The sequence below is a fragment of the Castor canadensis genome, chromosome 4 (genome assembly GCF_047511655.1).
Source record: "Castor canadensis chromosome 4, mCasCan1.hap1v2, whole genome shotgun sequence".
Taxonomy (NCBI): Eukaryota; Metazoa; Chordata; class Mammalia; order Rodentia; family Castoridae; genus Castor; species Castor canadensis.
In genome coordinates, this window is record NC_133389.1 from 54,015,271 (window position 1) to 54,037,923 (window position 22,653).

General features: G+C 44.0%; 1 protein-coding gene across 2 annotated transcripts in view; it reads right to left on the minus strand.

Moving 5' to 3' along the window:
* Window positions 1–21,633, minus strand: part of Colec12 (collectin subfamily member 12) — a 179,122-nt gene extending 157,489 nt beyond the window's left edge. For both annotated transcript variants that reach the window (XM_074070203.1, XM_074070202.1), the window contains exons 1-2: window positions 21,446–21,633; window positions 5,603–5,653 (exon numbers count right to left, since the gene is read on the minus strand). In XM_074070203.1, coding sequence (XP_073926304.1) covers window positions 5,603–5,653; window positions 21,446–21,452 — 58 coding nt within the window. In that variant the 5' untranslated portion in view covers window positions 21,453–21,633. The remainder of the gene's footprint in view (window positions 1–5,602; window positions 5,654–21,445) is intronic.
* Window positions 21,634–22,653: the final 1,020 nt, after the last annotated feature.

Sequence of the window (22,653 nt, forward strand, 5' to 3'; positions counted from 1 at the left end):
ATGCAAATGGCTTTGAACATTTCAAAGAAACCCTTCAAAGGGCGCCAAGCCAAACTCTGTCTCTGACCCTCCTCTTATCTCTCAGGGTCAGTCCCTGGCCTCCTGTCGTCCCCTTTCCACTTAGAGATATTTGCAGAAGGTGCTGCTGAAGGACAGCCTCCCGCTGGGTTCATTTAGCTGCTCCCCACAGGAAATGATGGAAATTCCTAGCATTCTCCTCACAGCCGGCCATGCAGTTCTCCTTGCTGATGAAGGCAGATGGCCTTTAAGTGGCACCTACTCCAAGTCCAGAGATGAAGCCCAGCTTCTGAGAAGAGTCCCAGGAGAGGAGAGACAGGTAGCCTGCATCCCCCCCAAGCCTGAGATATCCAAGGGTTCATTCTGGGCAGCTACCCAAAGACAATTCTGCATCCTTTTAGTAAACTCCGCTACTCTCTTCATTGGGCTGGGTGTGTGGCTCAGTGGTACACGACCTGCTCAGCATGCGTGAGTGAAGCCCTGGATTCCATCCCCAGCAACACACACACACACACACACACACAGGAATCCTTTCTGCATTGAAAGTAGAAACTCAGCAGGTGACTAAGAATGAAAGAATGAATCTTTTTTTTTTTTTAATTCTGATTCTATGGCTAAGTATATATGTGCTGCTGTGTTTTTCCAAAAGAGGTCCTCTAGACCTTCAGATATTCACTTTCTTTAAACCTCGTGGCAAAATCCAGCTCAATGATTTAACTAGAGCAGTTAATTTCAGGGCTACCACTTTGGAAGGTGGTTTGAAAGGAGGGGATAGTGACAATGAGGACAAAAGTGGAAGTGTTCAGGAATAGGGCTGGGATCTATTCAGTATCTGTTTCTCAGGCTGCTTCAACGTGCTCTGTCCTGTGTGGGTTAAACTGCTTTAGATGTTTGTCTGTTTGTTTCCAGCAGTACTGGGGCTTGAACTCAGGGCCTCATTCTTGCTAGGCTGGCACTGTACCACTTGAGTCAATCCACCTGCCCTTTTTTGTACTGGGTCTTTCTGACACAGTCTTGAGAACCATTTGCCCAGGCTGGCCTCAAACCAGCCTGATCTCTGCCTCTCCTGAGTAGCTAAGATTACAGGTGTGAGCCACAGACTATTAAAGATATTCTTCTAAGCAGGGAGGTGGTGGCACGCACCTCTGGTCCTGGCTACTTGGAAGGCTGAGGCAGGAGAACTGCTTGAGACCAACAGTTCAAGGTTAACTTGGGCAACATAGCACGACCCCATCTCTTAAAAGAAAAAATATATACATAAAATATAAATTTTGCTAATTTAAAATTATTTTTCAAGCCAGGTGCCAGTGGCTCATGCCTGTAATCCCAGCTTCTCAGGAGGACTGAAGTTCAAAGCCAGCCTGGGCAAATAGTTCGTGAGACCCTATCTCAAAAAAGATCCATCACAAAAAAAAAGGGTTCGTGGAGTGGCTCAAGGTGTATGCCCTGAGTTCAAACCCCAGTACCACAAAAAAAAAAAAAAATTATTTTCCAAGGAAAAGAAGACTAGATTTGTTTAAGCTATAGTTATAAGAAGCCTGTGAATTTGTAGGTAAAAACTATTCAAGGACTTACTTACCTGAAAGGAAAAGGCATCAGATTTTATCCCTCCTGTGACCATAACACCTAAATAAGTTTTCAATATTTCCTTTAGGACTTTTCCACTTCATTTTTACCAAACACTTGAGTTCTTCTCCATAGAACACTTCCTTTTACTTTGTTATTATTTCACAGCTTGCAATTTTTCAGATCTTTTTCTCTCAGTCACTAATAATCATCCCTATCCCTGAGCCCCAAGGAAGCAATTTTGTCCAAGTTTTGTTTGTCAAACACAAAAAGCAAGTGTTTCCAGCTGCCCACAGTTGCTCACTGTGAGCCCTTAAATCCACTCAGAATTTTTATAGTCTGAACCATGTATCTCTTGCCCTTCCATCATTCCAACTTGGACATCTATTATTATACCAAGTTACAATCCAAAAATAACACAAAAAAACCCATTGCAACCAATCAATGAAACTAAGTTGGTCCAGTGACTCCTCCCCAGCAAGACAGGGGCCAAGTGGGCTCCAAAGGAAGAACCCAGGACACCCAGAGTGATGCTAATTCTGCCTTTCTGGTAACAACATTCCAGAAACATGGGTGACTTGCTTTTTTTTTTAAGAAAGCAGTAACTGAGAACTAAGTAGAAAGGTATTACTGTAGTATATATCATGTTCATGTGGGGACATGGTAGCACAGTCTCTAATCCCAGCACTTTGGCGGCTGAGGCAGGAGACTCATGAGTTCAAGGCCAGCCTGGGCTACATAGCATGACCCTGTCTCAAATAAACAAAAATTAATAGACTGTGTCCCAGAAAATGAATTCTGCCAAATTGTAACCATAGTTACACCTCAATTAGCTCGGCAGACTGAGGCCAAGAAATGCTGACCCACAAAGCCTGATTAAAGCTTGGAAATGCTCACTTAATTAACTCTTCCAAGTTCCCCCTCATTGAAGCTTTTGTCACAGGAATAAATTAGTGGCAAAACCATCAGAGTTAACTCTGTCTCTTTTCCAGACACCTGTCCAGAACTCTGGAAATGGGACTAACAACTTTGACATACGGAAAGACTGAAGAAAAACAGAAGATCTAGTTGAGCCTAAGCTGCAATAATGAATCTCTGGACATGGGATGACTGTACAATACTGCACTAGGTCATCGGAGAAGATCACAATTTTCTCTTTATTGTAATCCTGCACCAAATTTGAAAAAGCACAATATTATGATAGAAATAGCCTTGACTTTGTATAGCAAATGCTTCTGAATAATTATGTATGAATAACTTTGGAAACGAGCCCATCAAGAAATGATTTGCCAAAACAATGGCCCCTTTGTCCTGACAATAATTAACCCCGGCTCATCTGTAAGCTAAATTCAAGTCGTGTTTACTGTATCTGCATAAACAAGACATACCTAAAATTAGACAGTAACTAAACCTCCATGTTATCCAGTCTACTTTTGCAAAAGTAAAAGCTAACACTATGGCCAGGTTCAGAGGCAAATCACACCTTCCCATCTCTTTAGATAGAAGGAGGTTTTCAAACTTTTCATACTTTGACATTCTGCAGTAGCTGTACCAAAATGTCTAGAGTGTGTTAACAGCCCCTCAGGAGAGTGATAATACAGCCTGTATTTTTGTAAGGCAGCACCTTCACTCCACCAAAGCCCTGGGAAGTAGACTTAGCTACCTTGTCAGGTGTCACTCTGCTTACTGGACAAATGCAGCATCTGGGGCACATAAGCAGCTGCCTTTAAGTCACAAAGTAATGAAGAGCAGGGCATAGCAGGCTGCGTCATCTGTGAACACCTTCTACCTCCCACTGTGCTGCCAACCTGCAATGTAGAAGGAAGTTGGTCTTCCTTTAATGGCTAAAGTTTAGCCACACCTGAAAAACGAGTTGTTGGATTCTACTGGACTCAATGACTAGATCTGGCCTCTTAGGAAAACGAATTTGTGTTCTAAAGAGCCAGGCCTCCATAGCAGGACCAGATTGGGTCACATTAGGGTTCCTGAGCTGCAGTATATCCCTCCCTAGTGCAGAAGTTGAGAGGTTACCCCAACCCACTGAGGCACTTTTCCCAAATGACACTAGCCTAAGGGTAAAAAGGCCCAGAACTTTCTTAACCCCAGCTCAGCTAACTCACTTGAGCAGAACTTGATCTATCTGGACCTCACCTACTTTAGCTGTAGAATTAAAGGCTAATTTAAATAATCTCAAAAGCTCTTCCACCAGCAAAATCCTACTAGTGCTATGCTAGTTATTCATCACTTTGCCTAGAAACTGAATCCAAGAATTCCCAACTTCTCCTTTATAGCCTGCTCTAAGATTTCCCGTTTTCATTTCAGCCCTCTTCCCTTTGTACTGTGTGGTGTCATTCCCTTCATGCTTCTCTGTTCATACACTCCCAATATTTGCAAGTTGTTATCACATCTCCTGAGTCATCACTTGGCAATTCCCAAGTATAATTTAACCCTATAAATTAAAATCCCTTCTGCAAAAACGTACTAGTTTTTGTGTTTTTCACCAAATTCCTATCCATGTAGCTAGTCCTTTGGTCATGAAATCTATTAAAAGTTTTCTCTCAAGGTCACCCTTTATGTTTTCTCTTGGTTCTTCATATTTCTAGCAATTACCAAAATGGATACCTCAACATTTATTTTTGCCTTATGTTTACAAGTTTTTCTCTTTATTTCTGCCTCTTATTTTCTGGTTTATGTGTTTTGTTTTCCTCTGTAATTCTTGGTTTCATCTTCACTCCTACTGCCACCCTTCAGTAAATCCCCCAGTAGAAATCAGAACACAGGGTATAATCCAGAAACATGTTATTGCATAAAGAAAAGGAGCGTGGAAGAGGGAAGAAAGGACGGAGACCAGGCCACTCAGTCAGGGTATGAATGGAGGAGCTATGGGCCCAGGGCCACTGCATTCCTATATTAAAGCCCTTTCTTTTCCCAGAAAGAAATGTAGAAGTGTGTTTCCAGAAGGAAAAATGCTAAAACAACAAGGGAGCCAGAGCAGCTGGGGGTTGTTAACTTTAATCAAAATCCAGCCAGGATTTCTTAAAGCAACAGGAAATAGATTTGTTCTCTTTTCATATTCTTTCCCTCCCCTCCTCTTCCTTCTCCCCCCTTCCTCCCCACTCCTGCCTAAGAAGCAAGTCAAAACAGAAAAGACCACCATGTGCAGTGGGCCAGGAGGTGGAGGAGCAGGTATTAGTTTCCTGGGGTTGCTATAACAAACATAGTATCTTAAACAACACAGATTTCTCCTTTTACATTTCTGGAAGGCAGAATCGGAAATCAGCTTCAGCTGGCTGAAATAAAGGTGCTGGATGAGCTGTTCTCCCTCTGGAGGCTCTGAAGGAAGACTCCATTTTCCTTGCTTTTTTCAGCTTCTAGAAGCCTCTGGAATTCCTTAACTTGAGGCTCCTCTTCCAGAGGCCCACTTAGGGCCTACCTGAGTAACCCAGAATAATCTCCCCAGTTCAAACTTTTCAACTTAATCACATCTGCAAAAGAGTCCTTCCTCTCATACAAGGTAGCATTCAGTTCCAGGGACTGGGATGTGGATCTCTTTGGAGACCATGACTCAACCTACCACAATGCACTTGTGTATTTGGGTTCCTGCAAGTCTTCCTCTACGCATCCACTAATACTAAGTTACGAGCACAAGGCCTAAGTCATGGGTAAGACACAGGAGAAAGATGGTTTCTAAATACCAACATAGAGAGATCCCATTGCTTTGTTTCTGTCTTGCCCAGATTTACCTTCCCTGCCATATTTGGTTAGTAAGCCATCAGTATTCAGCAAACTCATAAACATTCCATCGCTTCCTCCAGCTCCTAGTCTGATTCCCCTCAGAGCTGTAAGCAATCATCCATCAGTTATATAGTAGTTTGATTTCCAACCAAATTGGATCTCAGAGCCACAAACGTGTATCAAGGACTCGCCAATGGTCTGGTTTTTCGTTATGGTCTCTGAGGATCTGTTACCGCATCCCAGACTGAGCAAGGAGGAGGATCGGGGCTTTGTTAGAACTTACCAAACCTCTTGTAACCGAAGGACTGCACCTCCTCCTCCTCTGCGAAGTCGTCTGCGGGAGAAGAAAGGACACAGGGTTACGCACAGGGTTGGTGCAGGACTCACCAACCACGATCTACCAGGTCCATCACGATGACTTTTCTTCTGCTTCTGGATCACCCAGACTTTCTGAGGGAGACCACTGGGTCTCTGCACTAGCTATTTCTGCTGCCTCCAATGCTCTTCCACCTGTTCTTAATGTGACTTGTCTTAATTCAGATTTTTGCTGAAGTGTGACTCATTCCAAATGCCTCTTGAGACCAACTGGTCACTCCATATCATACTACTTCACCTCAGTATTACTCTCGGGTAGCTTCCTTACTTGCTCACATGTCTGTGTGTGCATGTTTGTTATTGTCATCATGCTTCCTGTGGCAGAAAATTTTCCCATCTAGATTCACATGAATAAATTCCATTGTCTAGAATAGACAAGGGCTATTGCAAGGGCTTAATAAGTGTTATTGAATGAATGACTGAATAATCAATTGCCCAAGGGACTAGGTTATTTTATCCATTACATAAATAGAAGAGTTATCTATTAAAGCTGGCTCTTTCAGATGTGTGGGCTCTGGAGTCATAGCCACCAATTATGGTAGCACTTCCCCAGCACAACTCCTGCAATGACAGCCAAACCCTATCCCACCCCTCCTTCTGTTGGATAACTGGAACCAGCAAATGGTCCCCACCAAATGCATTTCAACACACAGCTTTGCTGAGGGAATTCCAAAAGGCAGAATTTCTGTGGAAACAAGAAAAGTTATGTCAGCCAGCCTTTCTACCCAAAGGCTTCAAGCCTCCCTCCTAGGCAGGTGCTCTACCACTTGAGCCACTCCACCAGCCCTTCAAGCCTCCCTCCTAGTGTGGACAAGACAAGATTCCTTGCCATGTCAGTAAAGAGTATCTCATTTTATAGTTCTGCCAAGTGTGGATCTGGAAAAGGGAAAGCACTGTCAGACACAACTGTACACTAATTGTGCAATTAAAGGATACTTCTGGTGACAAGAAAGAAGTGCCCAGGGGCCCGGACTAAATGGAGGCACTGCTTCACTTATGCTGGGTTATGTCCTGATAAGTTGAGAATACCCTAAATTAAAAATGTTCTGAAGGAAGCAACCCCACCCCTAGCTAGCAGCACTACACTGTGGCGTCTCGGTTATTTTCCCTGTGATCATGGGGCAGACTGGAGGCAAAGCTGCAGCTCACTGCTGCTGCCCAGCATTGCTGGGAGAACTGTACCGCTTACCACTAGCCTGGGTAATTAGAAGGGCAGTTTTCGGTTGTATCTCTTTTTACACTATCGGAAAGTTAAAAATTTGTTGCAAAGTTGTCAAGTCCAACAACTGTAAAGTCAAGACTGTCTATATTCCCAAGTTGGCCAGCAATGCTGCCCAGAGCTCAGCTTTCTCCCTTTGGGCAGCTGAGCTCAGAGGCACTTGGCCAGCACTTACTGTGGGTCACAGACTGCCAGGCCCAGGCTTCTCTTCTCCCAAGATACTGATTGGTTTTCAAGAAATCTCACAGATAGCCAGGTGCCAGAGTCTTACACCTGTAATCCTAGCTACTCAGGAGGTAGCGATCCGGAGGATCAAGGTTCAAAGCCAGCCCAGGGAAATAGTTCACAAGACCCTATCTTGAAAATACCCATAACAAAAAAAAAAAAAAAAAAAATCTCATGGAGTGGGATGCAAAGCCTCCGAGTCTTTTTTAACCCAAAATGGGACGTGACCTGGCTATATCTGCACTTTGCAATGTATGGAGAACCCAAGGTGGAGTTCCTTACAATAATGAGAGAGCAATTATTTCTAACAAAATAGACAGGTGTGATATCTTCCTATTTTGCTATTGTCTCCTTACTCTGAGGTGAGGACAGGGAAGAGAATCTCAGTTCTGAATCCAGAAACTAGCTATTTATAAACAAAGGAGGCTTCTTAGGTTAGGGAGTAGAGTTTTAGTTCTTTTCTGCATGGAAAAGCACACTTAAAACCAAGAGCACAGCACCTTTCTCATTCACTCAGTGATCAGTTAGTCCAACAAACACAAATCCAGCCCTTACTTTCGCTGCTTTACTTAGCAATCTGTCATAGTAACAGCCGAGGTCTGGTCTATTCTCAAAGAGAAACTTTTATCTGCTGCTTAGAAATCCATTAGTTTATTTACTCAACAAATATAATCCCTCAGTATCCTGAGGGTATCCACAGATCAAGTCCCTTATATAAAATGGCACCATAGCTGCACATAATCTACAGACACCCTCCTGTATACTTTACATCATCTCTAGATTACTTGCAGGACCTAGTACAATGTCAACACTATGCAAATAGTTGTTATACCATATTGTTTAGGGAATAATGACAAGAAAAAAGTCTATATGTTCAACACAGACAAAATTGTTTTTCAAATCTTTCTGTTGGGTGAATCCAATAATGCAGTTTCTCAGGATGGAGGGCCAACTATATACACTTAAAGCCTAGACAAGTGGATGAGCTGTGACTATAAGTAATGATCCAGAGATGTCAACTACCCCTGCCAGCTCCAGCCCCTCCCTCACTGGGCCAACTCTGCAACACTGTCTATTCACCTAGACACTGTGAACCAAGGAAACACCACTGAAAAGAACAGGTTTATGCTTGCCCAAGAGCAAATAGCTTAAAATTTCCTATTAGACATTTCTGTTCCACCCCCCCAAAACTCTTTTTAAGCAGGGCTACCATTAGTTTGTTTGTTTTCTTTTCTCTCTCTCTGATCTTTTCCCCATGCAGCATTTAGCCTGAGTGACTCCTCACTCCTTCGTGAAGTTTCCCTGAGAACTTCAATTTCTCATATTTTTGTTATTAAAGCAGTTCAGCTCTGCCCTGCTTCTTCCTCCAAATTAACATATTCAAAACCATTAGAGGATGAAGAACACAGAAGCCTAACAGGCGACCCACCCATACTGGGACTCAGCGAAGACCTCCTGCTTGTCTTAACCCTCATCCCCAAAGGATTAACCATTCTTATAACAGTTACCCAATTCTAAAATCCTATGATGTGTGAGGGGCATCAATTAGGTGTTACAGAAACCTTCTGACTGAGATTATCAGGAACTGCCTTGTGGAGAAGTGTCTTACATCCATCTTTCTCTGTGTTTTTTCTTTGTGTGTGTTTGAACTGGGCATGTTTCTTTGTGTAGAAGTTGGTGATGTCTGAACTATTTGAGACTCTGAGAAGCGCTAAGAGAAGGAAGACGCCACACTTATTTAACTCTTACTCAGTGTTTTGAATGTTGTCTCTACAGCCCTCTTTTCCTAGTCTTCAGAGATGAGCAGTTAGGGCAGGGAAGCTCAGTGTGCTGATCAGCTTTCTGTCACTCCAGCAAACACCTAACATAATGAACTTAGGTTCACTTTGGCTCATGATTTCAGAGGTTCCAGCCCATGATCCTCTGGTCCTGCTGCTTTCCGGCCTATGGCAAGGCAGCATGCCATAGCACAGAGCACACAGTACAGCAAGACCACTTACCTCATGGACAGAAGAAAAAGAGAAAAAAAGAGACCAGGGTCCCACGATCTCCTTCAATGACATGTTCTCAGTGACCCAAAACTTCCCACCAGACCCCACCCCTCCTAATACTGACAAACTGAGGCCCAAGCCTTTAACACATGGCCTGTGGGGGGCACTCCAGATCCAAATCACAGCACCTGATATACAGGTCTTTGATTTAGACGTTTCCCCTCCGAGTCCAGCAACAGACTTTCCCAGCTCTTTAGTCAGGCTGGTGATGAGGCTGGACATTTAGGAGGTTCAGGAAAAGAAAAAAGGGGAAAGTTGATTGGGCTTATGGTTGCAGAATAACCTAGATCAGGGGGAAAAAAAAACAACAGGAGAGAGAATGAACAGTCAGTGTTCCCAGTGCTTGAACATTCTAGAGAGCAGAAGGCTATGATGGGGTCCCAAATCACTGACAGAAGGGGGTTAGTTAAGCCAATAGCCCAAAAGGGCATGCTGACATATTCCTGTAATCCCAGTTATTTGGCAGGCAGAGACAGATGGATCATGAGTTCAAGGCCAGCCCCAAGATCCTTGCTCATAAACAAAACAAAACAAAACAAAAAGAGCTGGGGTTAGCAAGCCCAAAAGCCCGGGTTCAATCCCTAGTACAGAAAGGAAAAAAAAAAAAAAAAGTCTGCCATTATGTGTGATGTTACATTCTCTTCTCAAAAACTTTTCCTCACACTGTGTAGATCCAAGTTGCATGTTTCCAGATTGTCTTTACAGTGTCAGGGCCTGCAAAGGTGATATGCTTAAGGAAGGATATTCTTCAGAGACCAGTCTCCTTACCAACTTGGCCACTCTCCAAAATCTCTCTCTGACCATCAAAGCCATTTAAGCATAGCACTCTTACATTGCTAAGAACTTGCTTACGACTGAAGACCTATAGCTGGTGCTGGTGGCTCGTGCCTATAATCCTGGCTATTTAGGAGGCTGCGATTGAGAGGTATTTGGGAGGCCAGCCTGGGCAAACAGTTCTGAGACCTCATCTCCAAAATAACCAGAACTCAAGTGGCAGAGCACCTGCTTCGCAAGCTTGAAGCCCTGAGTTCAAACCCCAGCCCCACAAAATAATAAATAAAATTTAAAACCTGAAAAGCTGCGGTGGCCACAGCTGTCTGTCTGCAGGGAAGGAACAAATTTAACATACTAAATAACAAAACGTGCTTAAGATTTATATCCTCAAGCGCGTATTTTCTTGGTTTCCACAGCTGTATTTGGCATTTTCATTTTAATACCTATGAGCCATACTGTACTTTGCCTATTTTAAAATTTGTTATTTATTTTTACTTTCCTTGGTAACTGGCACAGGTCCACATTGGCCAGGGATTTTGTGACAGAGAACACTGAACAGAATTCTGCTGATGTATTCTTTGAGCTCAGCTATTGTAGAGTAATGTGAGTTCAAGTGAAGTTTAGTTGGCTTGGAGAGATGAGAGTCATGCACACTTAAATATTGCAGTCAGTTTGGGGAGCAAGTTTGGGGAGCAGCCCTGCAGCCCCATGGTTAGAACTTATTCTCCCCTGCACTCCATTTCTATCAGCATGAGAGCTCTGATCTCACCTGCTGTTCTCCAGCTCTGGCTCTGACTCTACCAGGTGAAGCTGCTTGAAGCCAGGAAACTTGTCACACTGAGCCCTCAGCAACTAGCACGTTTATGGCACTTCTTTTGTTTGATTGTTGTTGTGCTGGGGTTTGAATCCAGGGCAGTGAAGTTGCTGCTACACCCTCAGTCAGCGTTTTTTGATTTTGGTTTGGTTTTGAGACAGCGTCTCCCCCTCCACCACTACCCCCACCCCCACCATCGTCGTCCAGGCTGGCCTCAAACTCACAACATTCTGCCTCCCCCTTCTGAACAGCTGGAATTACAAACATGCATCATCATGATGTACATGACGGTATATTTATGGCACACGACGGCACTTAACAGTTGTAGAAAATTAAGCAAATCAGGCTCACACATGTCTCCATCTCTCCCAGTAGCTTATGAATTCCTTAAAGAAAGAAACTAAGCAGATGAAGTGGCTCAAATGGTACAGCAACAATCTAGCAAGCCTGAGGCTAAGTTCAAACCCCCGTATCACCAAAAAAAAAAAAAAAGAAAAACAAGAGATGAAGTCTTTCTCTTATACACACATTTGAGGAACAGAACATTTAGTCAGTACCTAATGAATGCCAGAGAGACTTCAAGTTTTATTATTTTCTGTTTTATAGGTGAGAAAACCAAGGTTCAGAAAAAGTCTCACAGATTATAAGTATCCAGACCAAGACTACAACCCAGAGCTGGGTGCTGCTGGCTCACACCTGTGATCCTAGCTATTTAGGAGGCTGAGGTCAAGAGGATCATGGTTCAAGGCCAGCCTGGGTAAATACTTCAGGAAATGCCACCTCCAAAATAACCAAACCAAAATGGACTGAGGTATGGCTCAAGCAGTACAATGCCTGCTTTGCAAGCTCAAAGCCCTGAGTACAAACCCCAGACCTACCACAAAAAAAAAAAGACTAAGACCCAAGCCTGTGGGACTTGGGCATTCTACACATAATGATAACTGACCTGCAGGCCCAAGAAACAACCTGTGCACTGCAGGGAAAGCTAACAAGTGATGGATGGGCTGTACTGCAGAATCCTAAAAAAGCTTAGGAATTTAGGACACAGGTAACTTGGAATTCAAATAAAGGTAAAGCTCACCTGGGGGACTGCTTAAACAGATGTTTAAGAAGCAGCTGGGGCCAGGTGCCAGGGGCTCATGCCTGTAATCCCAGCTACTCAGGAGGCAGAAATCAAGAGGATCCAAGTTTGAAGCCAGCCCGGACAAACAGTTCATGAGACCCTATCTCAAAAAAACCCAACACAAAACAGGGCTGGTGGTAGAGCAACTGCTTAGCAAATGTGAGGCCCTGAGTTCAAACCCCAATATCCCGGCCCCCCCCCCCAGCCCTGCAAAAAAGCAGTTGGTTATAATCAAAAAGATATGGACTGAGGGTATAGTGCAGTGGTAGTGCATGCTTAGCTTGTGTGAGTTCCTAGTCAATCCCTAGCAACAGAAACAAATAAACAAACAAAAAAGCCAGATGATAAGGTTGGTAAGAATATGGATAAATTAGAACCCTCATATCATGCTGGTGGAAAACATTCTAGTACCTTTTGTGAAACGTAGAGTTACAGTATGATTCAGCTCTTCTACTTCTGGTTAAACACCCAGGAGAAATGAAAACATGTCCACACAAAACTTGTACATGAATGTTTATAACAGCATTATTCATAATAGCAAAAAAACGGGAAAAAATCCAAACATTCATCAACTGACAGACAAACTATGGTGTATCCGTACTGTGGAACATTACTCAGCAGTGAAAAAAAGTGCATGTACATGCTAAAATAAGGATAAGCCATGAAAACATTACGGTAAATGAAAGAAGTCAGTCTCAAAGAACCATACAATGCATGATCCATTTATATCAGATGTATACATTTTATATCAGTGAGTCAGAAAACAGATTAATGTTTGCCTAGGGCTGGGGCTTTTCAGGGAGTGAGGAATGACTGTTAATGGGTATGGGTTTCGTTTGGGGGTGAGGAAAAGGCTCTGAAGTTGATTTTAATGATGGTGACAAAAATCTATGAATATACAAAAAGAGCCTACACTGAGTTGTATACATGAAGTGAGGCATGTATAAACAAAATATGTAAACAAAATGTGTAAACAAAAAATACAACAACAAAAAAATAACTTTTTAAAAAAAACGAAGAAAGACATTCTTTAATCTTGATTTAATCTTATGTACCTGTTTGTTACCCACGGTCAGTCTTGATCTGAAAATATTAAATAGAAGATCCCAGAAATAAACAATTTATTAAGTTTTATTTGTTGTTGTTGAGGTGAGAGGTTCACTATGTTGCCCAGGTTGGTCTCAAACTTCTGGACTCAAAGGATGCTCCCAACCTCAGCCTCCCAAGTCCTGGAACTACAGGCAAATGTCACCGTGCTCAGCCTCATTAAGTTTTAAAATTTGGCCCAGCACCAGTGGCTCACAGCTGTAATCCTAGTTATTCAGTAGGCTGTTATCAGGAAGATCAAGGCCAGCCTGGGCAAATAGTTCCTGAGACCCTATCTTGAAAGTACCCAACCCCAAAATTAAGTCTGACAGAATAGCTCAAGTAGTAGAGCACCTGAATAGCAAGCGTAAGGCTCTGAGCTCAAACCCCAGTACCAAAAAAAAAGAAAAAGAAAAAATGGGACTGAGGTGTAGCTCAGTGGTAGAATACTTGTATAGCATGTACAAGACCCTTGGTTTGATCCAAGCACCACACACACATCAAAAAAAAAAAAAATTAAAGGAACAAAAGCTACTTAGGACTTGGTGACCCAGTTGTAAATAATAAATAGTAATGTGACAGCTTAATGGAAAATTAACACCACTAATGAAATAGCCTGATGTCATATGGTTTAAAAACTTCCTAATACTTATTTATAGACAAATTAGTTTAATGTTGTGATTCCCTGACATCATATCCTTACTGGATAAAACTGAACATTGGCTGTGAGACACATATCTTTAAAAATATTCTGTCATCATCAGTAGGCCCTGAAAAATAGTGCCCATGGAAAAGTAGTACTCCTAGGTTAATTAAATGCATTTACATGTGTTTATCTATTTTGTACCACTATTACAGCAAGTAGGAAAATTGTAGCATTACTACAACGACAAACTTTCTATAAGTATGACCCTGCATTTTGGGCAGGGCTGATTTTTTTTTAACAATGATGACAGAGAACCAGTGACAGCAGCTGGACAGCGACCAGTACTAACACTGTTCCCTGTAGAAAGCACAGCTCACTCTTACCCCAAGGTCAGTTTCAACACATCTGAAATATGAAAATTAATTTGAAAACTGAACGCTTGGCTTCACGGTCTAAACTATATCACTTGATTAACTTAGCCTAAATCTTTCTTAACTAGCAATTGAATTACTGCCTGTAGGAAGCAGCAGATTATAATCACACAGCTTTATAGTAAGTTACAATAACTAAAACATCTTGAGTTCTAATGCTAGACACCATGCTAAGCAATTGATCTATATTAATCTATTTAATTCACCAAACAGCTCTCCTGGGTAGATTCCATTATTATCTCTCGTTTCACAAGGAAACTAAGGCCCTAGAAGGGTAAATCATTTTCCTGTGCTCCCCAAGCTGTCTCTGGTTTCAGAGCCCACAATCCTGTGGCCACACAAAAATTATCAGGTTCAACTCCTAGGTTCACTAAGCATAATCATATTTTATGAGATGGTTATACTTTAAAGCATGAATTATCTACTTTAAAGTTGGACTGCTTAACCTTTGAATAATAAATTATTTTCTAAACATTAGCTAGTTTCCTAGCATTTCTGTCAAAAGAAAATGAGGCTCAAAGAAGCGTGGCTACTTCGGTAGAGCCAATGCCAAGTTAGTTTTCCCTGAGAATGTCAAATGTCAGAATATACCCAAGTCCAATGATAAATATTTAATTTTAAATCTCCTCCCATATTGGCAAACACAATGCTTTTATATATTTACTAAATACTGATGAATTTCGGGTTAGGAGAGCTTCTAGGACCTCCTTGAAATCTCTATCTGGGATTAATTTCTACTTACTTTGGCTTTCGCTGTTATATAACTATGAAAGTTTCTTAAGCAATCAGCAATACCTTTTCAAGGTACCTCACAGACGCTCAAATAGCAATCAAATCACTGCTTGATTGAAAAGTTACCTCCCTCAAGCTTTATGTGGTTTGTATGGCTAAAAAAAAATGTGTTGTGAACAAGAAGAATGAAATAGTCACCGGTTGACGGTAGCTCACACCTGTAATCCTCGATACTCAGGAAGCAGAGATCAGGAGGATTGCAGTTCAAAGCCAACCTGGAGAAACAGTTCATGCAACCCTATCTCAACACAAAACAGAACTAGCAGAGTGGCTCAAGTGGCAGAGCACCTGCCTAGCAAGTGTGAGTCCCTGAGTTCAAACCCAGTACCAACAACAACAACAAAAGAGAATGAAATAGTTTCTGTGAAAAATGCTTATAGTTTCCTTGTTTAAAATCTGTCCTTAAACACAGTACTTCTGGACTGGAGGTATGGCTCAAATGGCAGAGCGCCTGCCTTGCAAGCATGAGATCTGAGTTCAAACCCCAGTCCCTCCATAAAAAAAAAAAAAAAAAAGCACATCTGACAATATTTCATAGGCATGTGGATTCTAGAATCAAAAAGTCTAAGTTTGAATACTTACTGATTCCCCCACTGAATAGCTGTGTGTCCTTGGATACGTAAAGTACTCTGAGCCTAATTCTGTTTTTCTATCTGCAAAATGGTGGAAATAATGATGGCTGACATGGTGGGTGCTCAGCAAACAACAGACAGTTTAAAGGGGAAAAGAGTAAGTGGGGATATGAAGTGGTCCACCAGAAATACCTATGAAGTTGTTATGAACACAGGCCACAGTGCAGATCAGCATCATGTTGCCTGCTGGATGGCCATCCACAAGTCTCCTGCAGCTGACGTGCAGCCCTCCTGGCAAGAAGGCTGGGCTCTGCCACCACTCTGGACTTCCCCTCCTGGGACACTATTCCTTCTCCCCCCCCCTCCCCCGCACCCCTCAGGAAGCCATGTGTCAGACTTGCCTCACTGAGAGACTACCCACATGCTGGGTTTACCCTAGGCAAAACATGCCTTTTCTGTCACAAAATTTAAGTGCCTATTTTCCATCTGAAAGCTAATACTTGAAGAAAGCAAGCAAGCTAATACTTCAGGGGCCACGTAACAGACTTTGGCAGCAGTTGCATCAGCTGTTTTGAAATAATATTTTAATGAGAATAAGCATTTATTAGGAAAATCAAACACCCGGTTATGACACAACTTGAAAGCTATCATCTGCTAGCTTTTCCTGTCACATCGGTGGGTAAGCCACATGGCAGAGGGTGGGGGAGGGGTAGGGAGAAGCATGGGAACAATCTTGGGAAATTACATGGAGACCACAGGGAAGATGATCTATACTTAGCAATAATTAAACCTCAGATTAAGAATGTCAAGCATCTCCAAACTAATGAAAAGTCAAAAGTATAATTAGATTGTAAATTTGCTCTCCAGAGGAAAGGCAGCCCTTTGCCCAATCAGTGACAGGACAGAGGCCTTATTTTGTTTCCATTTTGCTGTAGAAAACACGATCCCTTCGGCATTAAATGCAGTCATCCTTACACACTTATTTGTTTAGCACACCTAAGCATGAGATACCCTAGAGAGTCACTGGTATGCAGTGGGACTCACAAACTCGAGAGAGTGGGAGAAATACACTGCTGATCAGCACACTTTAAAATTATTATTGCCAAACAGTATTTTAGAACTGTTTATATACAAAAGGACAAAAATACACAGCTGAACACTATGTTTTGATGACACCAACCTCCTCCTCGTGTTAAATGAGAACCGTGGTTTGGGCCTCTGTAGTCCCAAGTGGTGCTGGCTGTTTTCAGTCGTCTCTTAGGCAACAAATGCTGCTGTACTGAAACTCCCCAATATCCTCAATTTTCAGAACCAGGAATGTGATTTAGTAATGACACACCTAATTCTAGGAGTCAGATTCCTTCGTAAAGAATGTATTTATCCAAAACCATGAGATTAATGGTGTAATGAGCTAATTGAAAATGAAATTGGAAATAAAACAAACTTTACGTTTTATTCAGTTTGGAAGACTTCAAATACTGCAGCAACAGGGCAAGAATTTTTCTTCTGGGAATGTATAATGATGTCATTATCTTGGTACTTGTGCCAGGGAGTGGAGGAATAGGCGAGAGAGGTGTTTGCTGAATGCAACAGATAGGTGGTGCTGTGGCTCACCACAGACTGGAATCACACCAAAAACCTAGGTTCATATCCAAGGTTTAAGCATCAGAAAGTCAAACAAATACCTCAAAAGCATTTGATTTTCCCAGAAGCAACTGATTTAGCAAATGAAGTCATGTAATTTCAATAGTGTCTCCTGATTTTCCATTTGACTAATGTGTTTTAGGTTAATACAGTGTTGCCCCTCAGTATCCACTGGGGATTGGTTCCATGAATCCCCATCCCATCCCAAACTGTACCAAAATTGGGAGTGCTTAAGTCCTTTATATAAAATGGTGCAGGGCTCAGTTATAGAGCATATGTTTGACATGCAAAAGACACTGGGTTTGAATCCCAGCACCACAAGAAATAAAAAATGGTGCAGTATTTGCATATAACCTCTGTAATCCTTGGTATACTTTAAATCAGTTTTAAATGCCTTATAACACCCAATAAGAAAAATAGGTAAATGCTATCCAGGCACCAGTGGCTCACACCTGTAATCCAAGCTACTCAGGAGGCAGAGATCAGGACTGCAGTTCAAAGTCAGCCTGGCCAAACAGTTCCAGAAACTCTATCTCAAAAAATCCCATCACGAAAATAGGGCTGGTGGAGTAGCTCAAGGTGTAGGCCCTGAGTTCAAACCCCAGTATTGCAAATAATTTAAAAAAAAATGCTATGGAAATAGTTGTTACAATGTTGTTTTGGGAATAATGAAAAAAGTCTATGCATGTCCAATAAAGACACAACTTTTTCAATTATTTTCAATCCTTGGTTAGTTGGATCTTCAGATGTGGACCCTATGAATACTGAAGGCTGCAGTTTGATTTTAAGCATTTGCCATTAGGCTTGTCAATGCCCTCTATCAGTGAGGAAAATCAAATTCTAATGAAGCCTAATGAGTTACAACTATGTATCATAATTGAGAACCCAGGGGAAGTGTCAAAACATTCCACTCAGTACAAACCACTTAACTTTTTGTCTAGAAACAGGTCTGTGCTGGACTTCAGAAGCCTTAGGTACAAGTGCCTGGCTCTACCCCTTCCTTGGTGCTTTAGCAACTGTGGGTGTACTTGGCTTTTTAGTTGTCTGAGATTCACTTTTCTTCTGTTCTACAACAGTTACTGTATCTGGTGTCCAAGGGCCTTCCAAGAACACAGAGAAACCTGCAAAGCTTGTCTGCAGGTGTCTAACCCATCCTCCATGTAGTTGCCAGTTATAGTCCCCAATCTTCAATGCCTAAGTTAAAATACCCGGGTGCCATAATCCTGCTACACAGAAGGCAGAGATCAGGAGGACTGAGGTTTAAGGCCAGCCCAGGCAAATAGTTTGTGGAATCCTAACTCAAAAATTCCAACACAAAAAAGGGCTCCTGGAGTGACTCTAGTGGCAGAGCACCTACCTAGCAAATGTGAGGCCCTGAATTCAAACTCCAGTACTGGATAGTTATCCCAAGTAACTATTCTTGGGATGAGGGTGGAAATCAGTGACTGAACATGTGGTTAGTATGTAAGAGGCCCTACGTTCAAACCCAGCACTTAAAAGAAAACAACCCAATCTACTTTTAGCATTGCCAAGTGCTTATACAGGTTATAGCAAAGTGGCTACACTTAGAAGTTTCTAAAAATTTGTACTGCTGCCTCTCTTCCTCATCTCAGCACCTAAACAAATGAGTGCAAATTTTTTTTTTTTTTTTTTTTGCAGTACTGGGGCTTGAACTCAATGCCTACACTTTGAGCCACTCCACCAGCCCTTTTTTGTGAAGAGTTATTTTGAGATGGTCTCATGAACTACTTGCCAGGCTGGCTTTGAACTGCAACCCTCCCGATCTCTGCCTCCTGAGTAGCTTGTGAGCCACGGGCATCCGGCTAGAATTTCTTTTTTTCTTTTGGTGGGATGCCCTACCACTTGAGCCACAACTCCAGTCCACTTTGCTTTGTTTATTTTGGAGATGGGGTCCAGTGAAATATTTCCCCTGGGCTGGCCTCCAACTGCAATCCTCCTAATATCAGTCTCCCAAGTAGCTAGGATTACAGTAGCTTGCTACTTGGGAGGCAGACAGGAGGATCATGGTTCAAAGCCAGCTCAGGCAAACACTTCATGAGACCGTATCTCGAAAAAACCTATTACCAAAAAAGAGCTGGTAGAGTGGCTCAAGGTGTAGGACCTGAGTTGAGATCCCAGTACTGCAAAAAAAAAAAAAAATCGGGGGAAGGGGGGCTTCAAGGGAGTGAATCTAATTAAGATGTAATGTAAGCACATATGTAAATGTCACGATGTATTTCCTCCCTACAATTATTACATGCTAATAAAAAAAAAAAAAAGGGCTTCGTGGGGCGCCTGTGGCCCATGCCTGCAATACTACCTACTCAGGAGGTTGAGATCAGTAGGATCGAGGTTTGAAGCCAGCCTGGGCAAATAGTTCGAGAGACCCTATCTCGAAAAACCTTTCACAAAAATAGGTCTGGCGAGTGACTCAAGGTGAAGGCCCTGAGTTCAGGCCCCAGTACTGCAAAAAAAAAAAAAAGAAAAAAAAAGTGTTTCAAGCCAGGATGGGCTGAGGCAGGAAGATCAAGTAAGAGGCTAGCCTGGACTATATAGTGAAACCCTGTCTCATAAATAAATAAACAAACAAATAAATATTAATAAAATAAAATAAGAGGTCTTGAAAATGATCAGTCTATATATGGATTCACCAGTCTCTGAACCAGTCTCTCCAACTGAGACAGAAGGAGGTGGGGCTTTTTGACAGGTGTCTACAACCTGGTTCCTAATGCAGCATAAATCTCACCCATAATATGTTTAGAACTCCTACGTGTGTTTCCCACTGCAAATCTGAATCGCTGTTGAAATGTACCCAAATTACAATCATGGTCATTTACTCAATAAAAAGTATAACAAAAGTTTTAGGTTTTAGGAACCCACGTGAGAGCTGATGGAGTGCTGGCTTATCTTCCTAAGAGTTTAAAAGAAAAAAAAAAATTTACTGGCGCTAGGGGCATGGCTTGCTAGAGCGCCCCCTAGCAAGCATGAGGCCGAGTTCAAACCCCAATACCTCCACCTTCCCCCTCCTCCCCCAAAAAATACACTACTGGCCTTAATGACTAGCAAGACTCATAACTGAGCCCCAGAATAACTTCGAGCCGCATGAAACTCTTTTTCGGGAAGGATCCTTCAAACAGAGCTACACATTTCCGAAATGAGAGAAACTGAGGTGGGGAGAGAGGAAAAACACACCACTGCATTTTACATTCTCTAGGTATGAAGCTGCATGGTGATTTTATTTCTCTATCCACGGGCAAGCCGCTTTTGACCTGGCGTCCAGTGCCCTCCCTCCATTCTCGAGTCCCACGTGGACCGCGCATAAATCGGTAGGACTTTATCTCCGCACAGTACAGCGCCAACTGCCCTTTAAAGAAACTTTCCCAAGCCAAAAGTTACTTTCCCTGCTCGGGAGGCTCCCCGCCGCCCCCCAGGGACCCCCTTGCAAGCGACCCGTGGCCAGCAAAGCGATCGCTTCGCGTGGTCAGGAGCGGCAGGAAACTCGGTCACCGCGGTCAGATGGCATTTCGCACCCCGCCCGGGACCGAAACGTGTCATCCTAGGACAAAACTGGGGACTCCGTCCTGTGTAAACAGCGCGCCCGCCCATTCCTAAACTGCTCCTTTTTGATGCCTTCCTCCGCTGTAATTATTTATCTCACATATAAATCAGATTCTGCAAACAAATCTCCGTATTTCAATTAATCAGAAGGCTGCCCAGTAAAGCCCGTCTCCCCGCGATTCTTTTTAAAGGCACGATAACATCTGACACTTGTCAGGGGGCGATTTACCCTGATGATTCGTGAGCACACGTGGGCACACAACCCACCGACTGGCACGTGGAAGGGACGCGGAGCAGAGAGCAGTTATTTTCCAGTCAGTGACTCTGAGGGAGAAAGATGCCAAATGCACGTCCCGAGCCAGCTGAACTCGGCAGGCACCTAATCACTGCCAGATGTGGGGAGGGCGATCAAGAACATCCCGAGTCCGGGAGAAAACACCCGCCGCCACGGCTGGGAAGGGGACCGGCCACGGGCCGGGGACGGGAGTGGGGGAAGGCCGCGGAGAGAGTGGAGAGCGCGGAAAACAAACTGGGAGCAATGAGGATGCCTCGCTCTCTGCATGTTTTTTCAATTAAAAAAGTTGAAAACTGGAACTCGTAAACAACGACTAAGGGCTTCAACTACTTTGCAAAGACGCGATGGGGACGAGAGTAGCTGCGTGTTCTAAACCCCAACCTCACGTCTCCCGTGGTGCCCAACACCGCAGCCGGGGAGCGCCCCCCGTGTCCGCGCACCAACCGGGCGCCCGGACTCCCCCGGACTACAGCCCGAGGGAAAGTTCGCGCGGGATGCACAGCCACCCACCGCCGCCCTACCTTTCATGGTGACCGAAGAGACGCACCGCCAACCAGGGAGCTCCGCGCCGCCGAGGAAGTCGTCCTGAGCGGCCGGTCACTGCACGCCCATGGCAGCCGCGCCGCGCGCCGGCCGTCTGCGCTCCAGCCCTCGCTGCCGCCGTCCGTCCGCACTCCGCGCTCGGCGCTCTGCTGCCGCGGGGCTGCAGCGCGCGCCGCTCACCCCCGGCGGGAGGCACCGCGCCCGCCAGCGCCCCTCCCCCTGGCCCGCCGGGGCGCGCGGGCGGCCGCGCCCACGCCCCTCTCGCGCCCTCCCGCGCCCGCCCCGCCCTAGGCCCGCGCTCCCCCTGCCCGGCGCTGTCTAGCGCGCCTCTCCGATGCGCCCGCGCCCTCCCAGCTTCTGCTATGTCGCGTTGGAGCCGCATCCGAAGGCAGTCGGGAGGAAGACCCCTCTCCCGAGGATCCAGGATTCACCCTGGTGTGCGCGAAAGGTGCAGCTGCTGCTGGGGTTGTTTATAGAGCCCAGACTACCTAGAGTGTGGGGTGGTAGCTGGTGACCGCGAGGCCACCGGGGTGGCAGAGTCAGGCTGTCCCGTCCCCCCTCAGACCGCCATGAGGCTCGGGGTTCCAAGTTTCCAAGTGCATGCGCTTGTTGGAGCCCGAAGCCAAGGGAATGCACTCCACTGAGGGAGAGTCCAAGTCGCCAGGGCCCCAAATGACCGGGACAGATTTACAGCTTTACAATTTTTAAATCTTCCGGGGGTGGGGAGCCAAAACATCGTACTTCCACATAGCTGGAAAAGTTTCCCTTCCACCCCTGCCCCAGAAACACGAGGTTGACTAGTGTTTTCTCACGAAAGGAGGCTTGGCTGTTGAGAGGCTAAGTTCCTTTCACCCATCGTGCTGCCCTACTATCTACTTAAAATCCGTGCTTTATCGTTCCTTCAGAAACCCCCTTAATCAAATGCATCGCCTTATTGCTTTGAAATACAAACTCCATGATGATACAGCTGTGGGGAGGAAGGGGTAGAGGAACTTTCCTCAATCCGTTGAAATGACACATTAGTCACTAAAAGCCTGGCTGGACACGGGGTGCAGCTTTTCAGCTTGCCCTCCTGAGGACTGGGTAGGACGGTACAACCAGCCCATTAGTTCACTATACACAGAGACTTCTTTGCTCTAGTAAAAAGCCGTGCCCAGAAATTAATACGTTGTAAAACATTTCATAG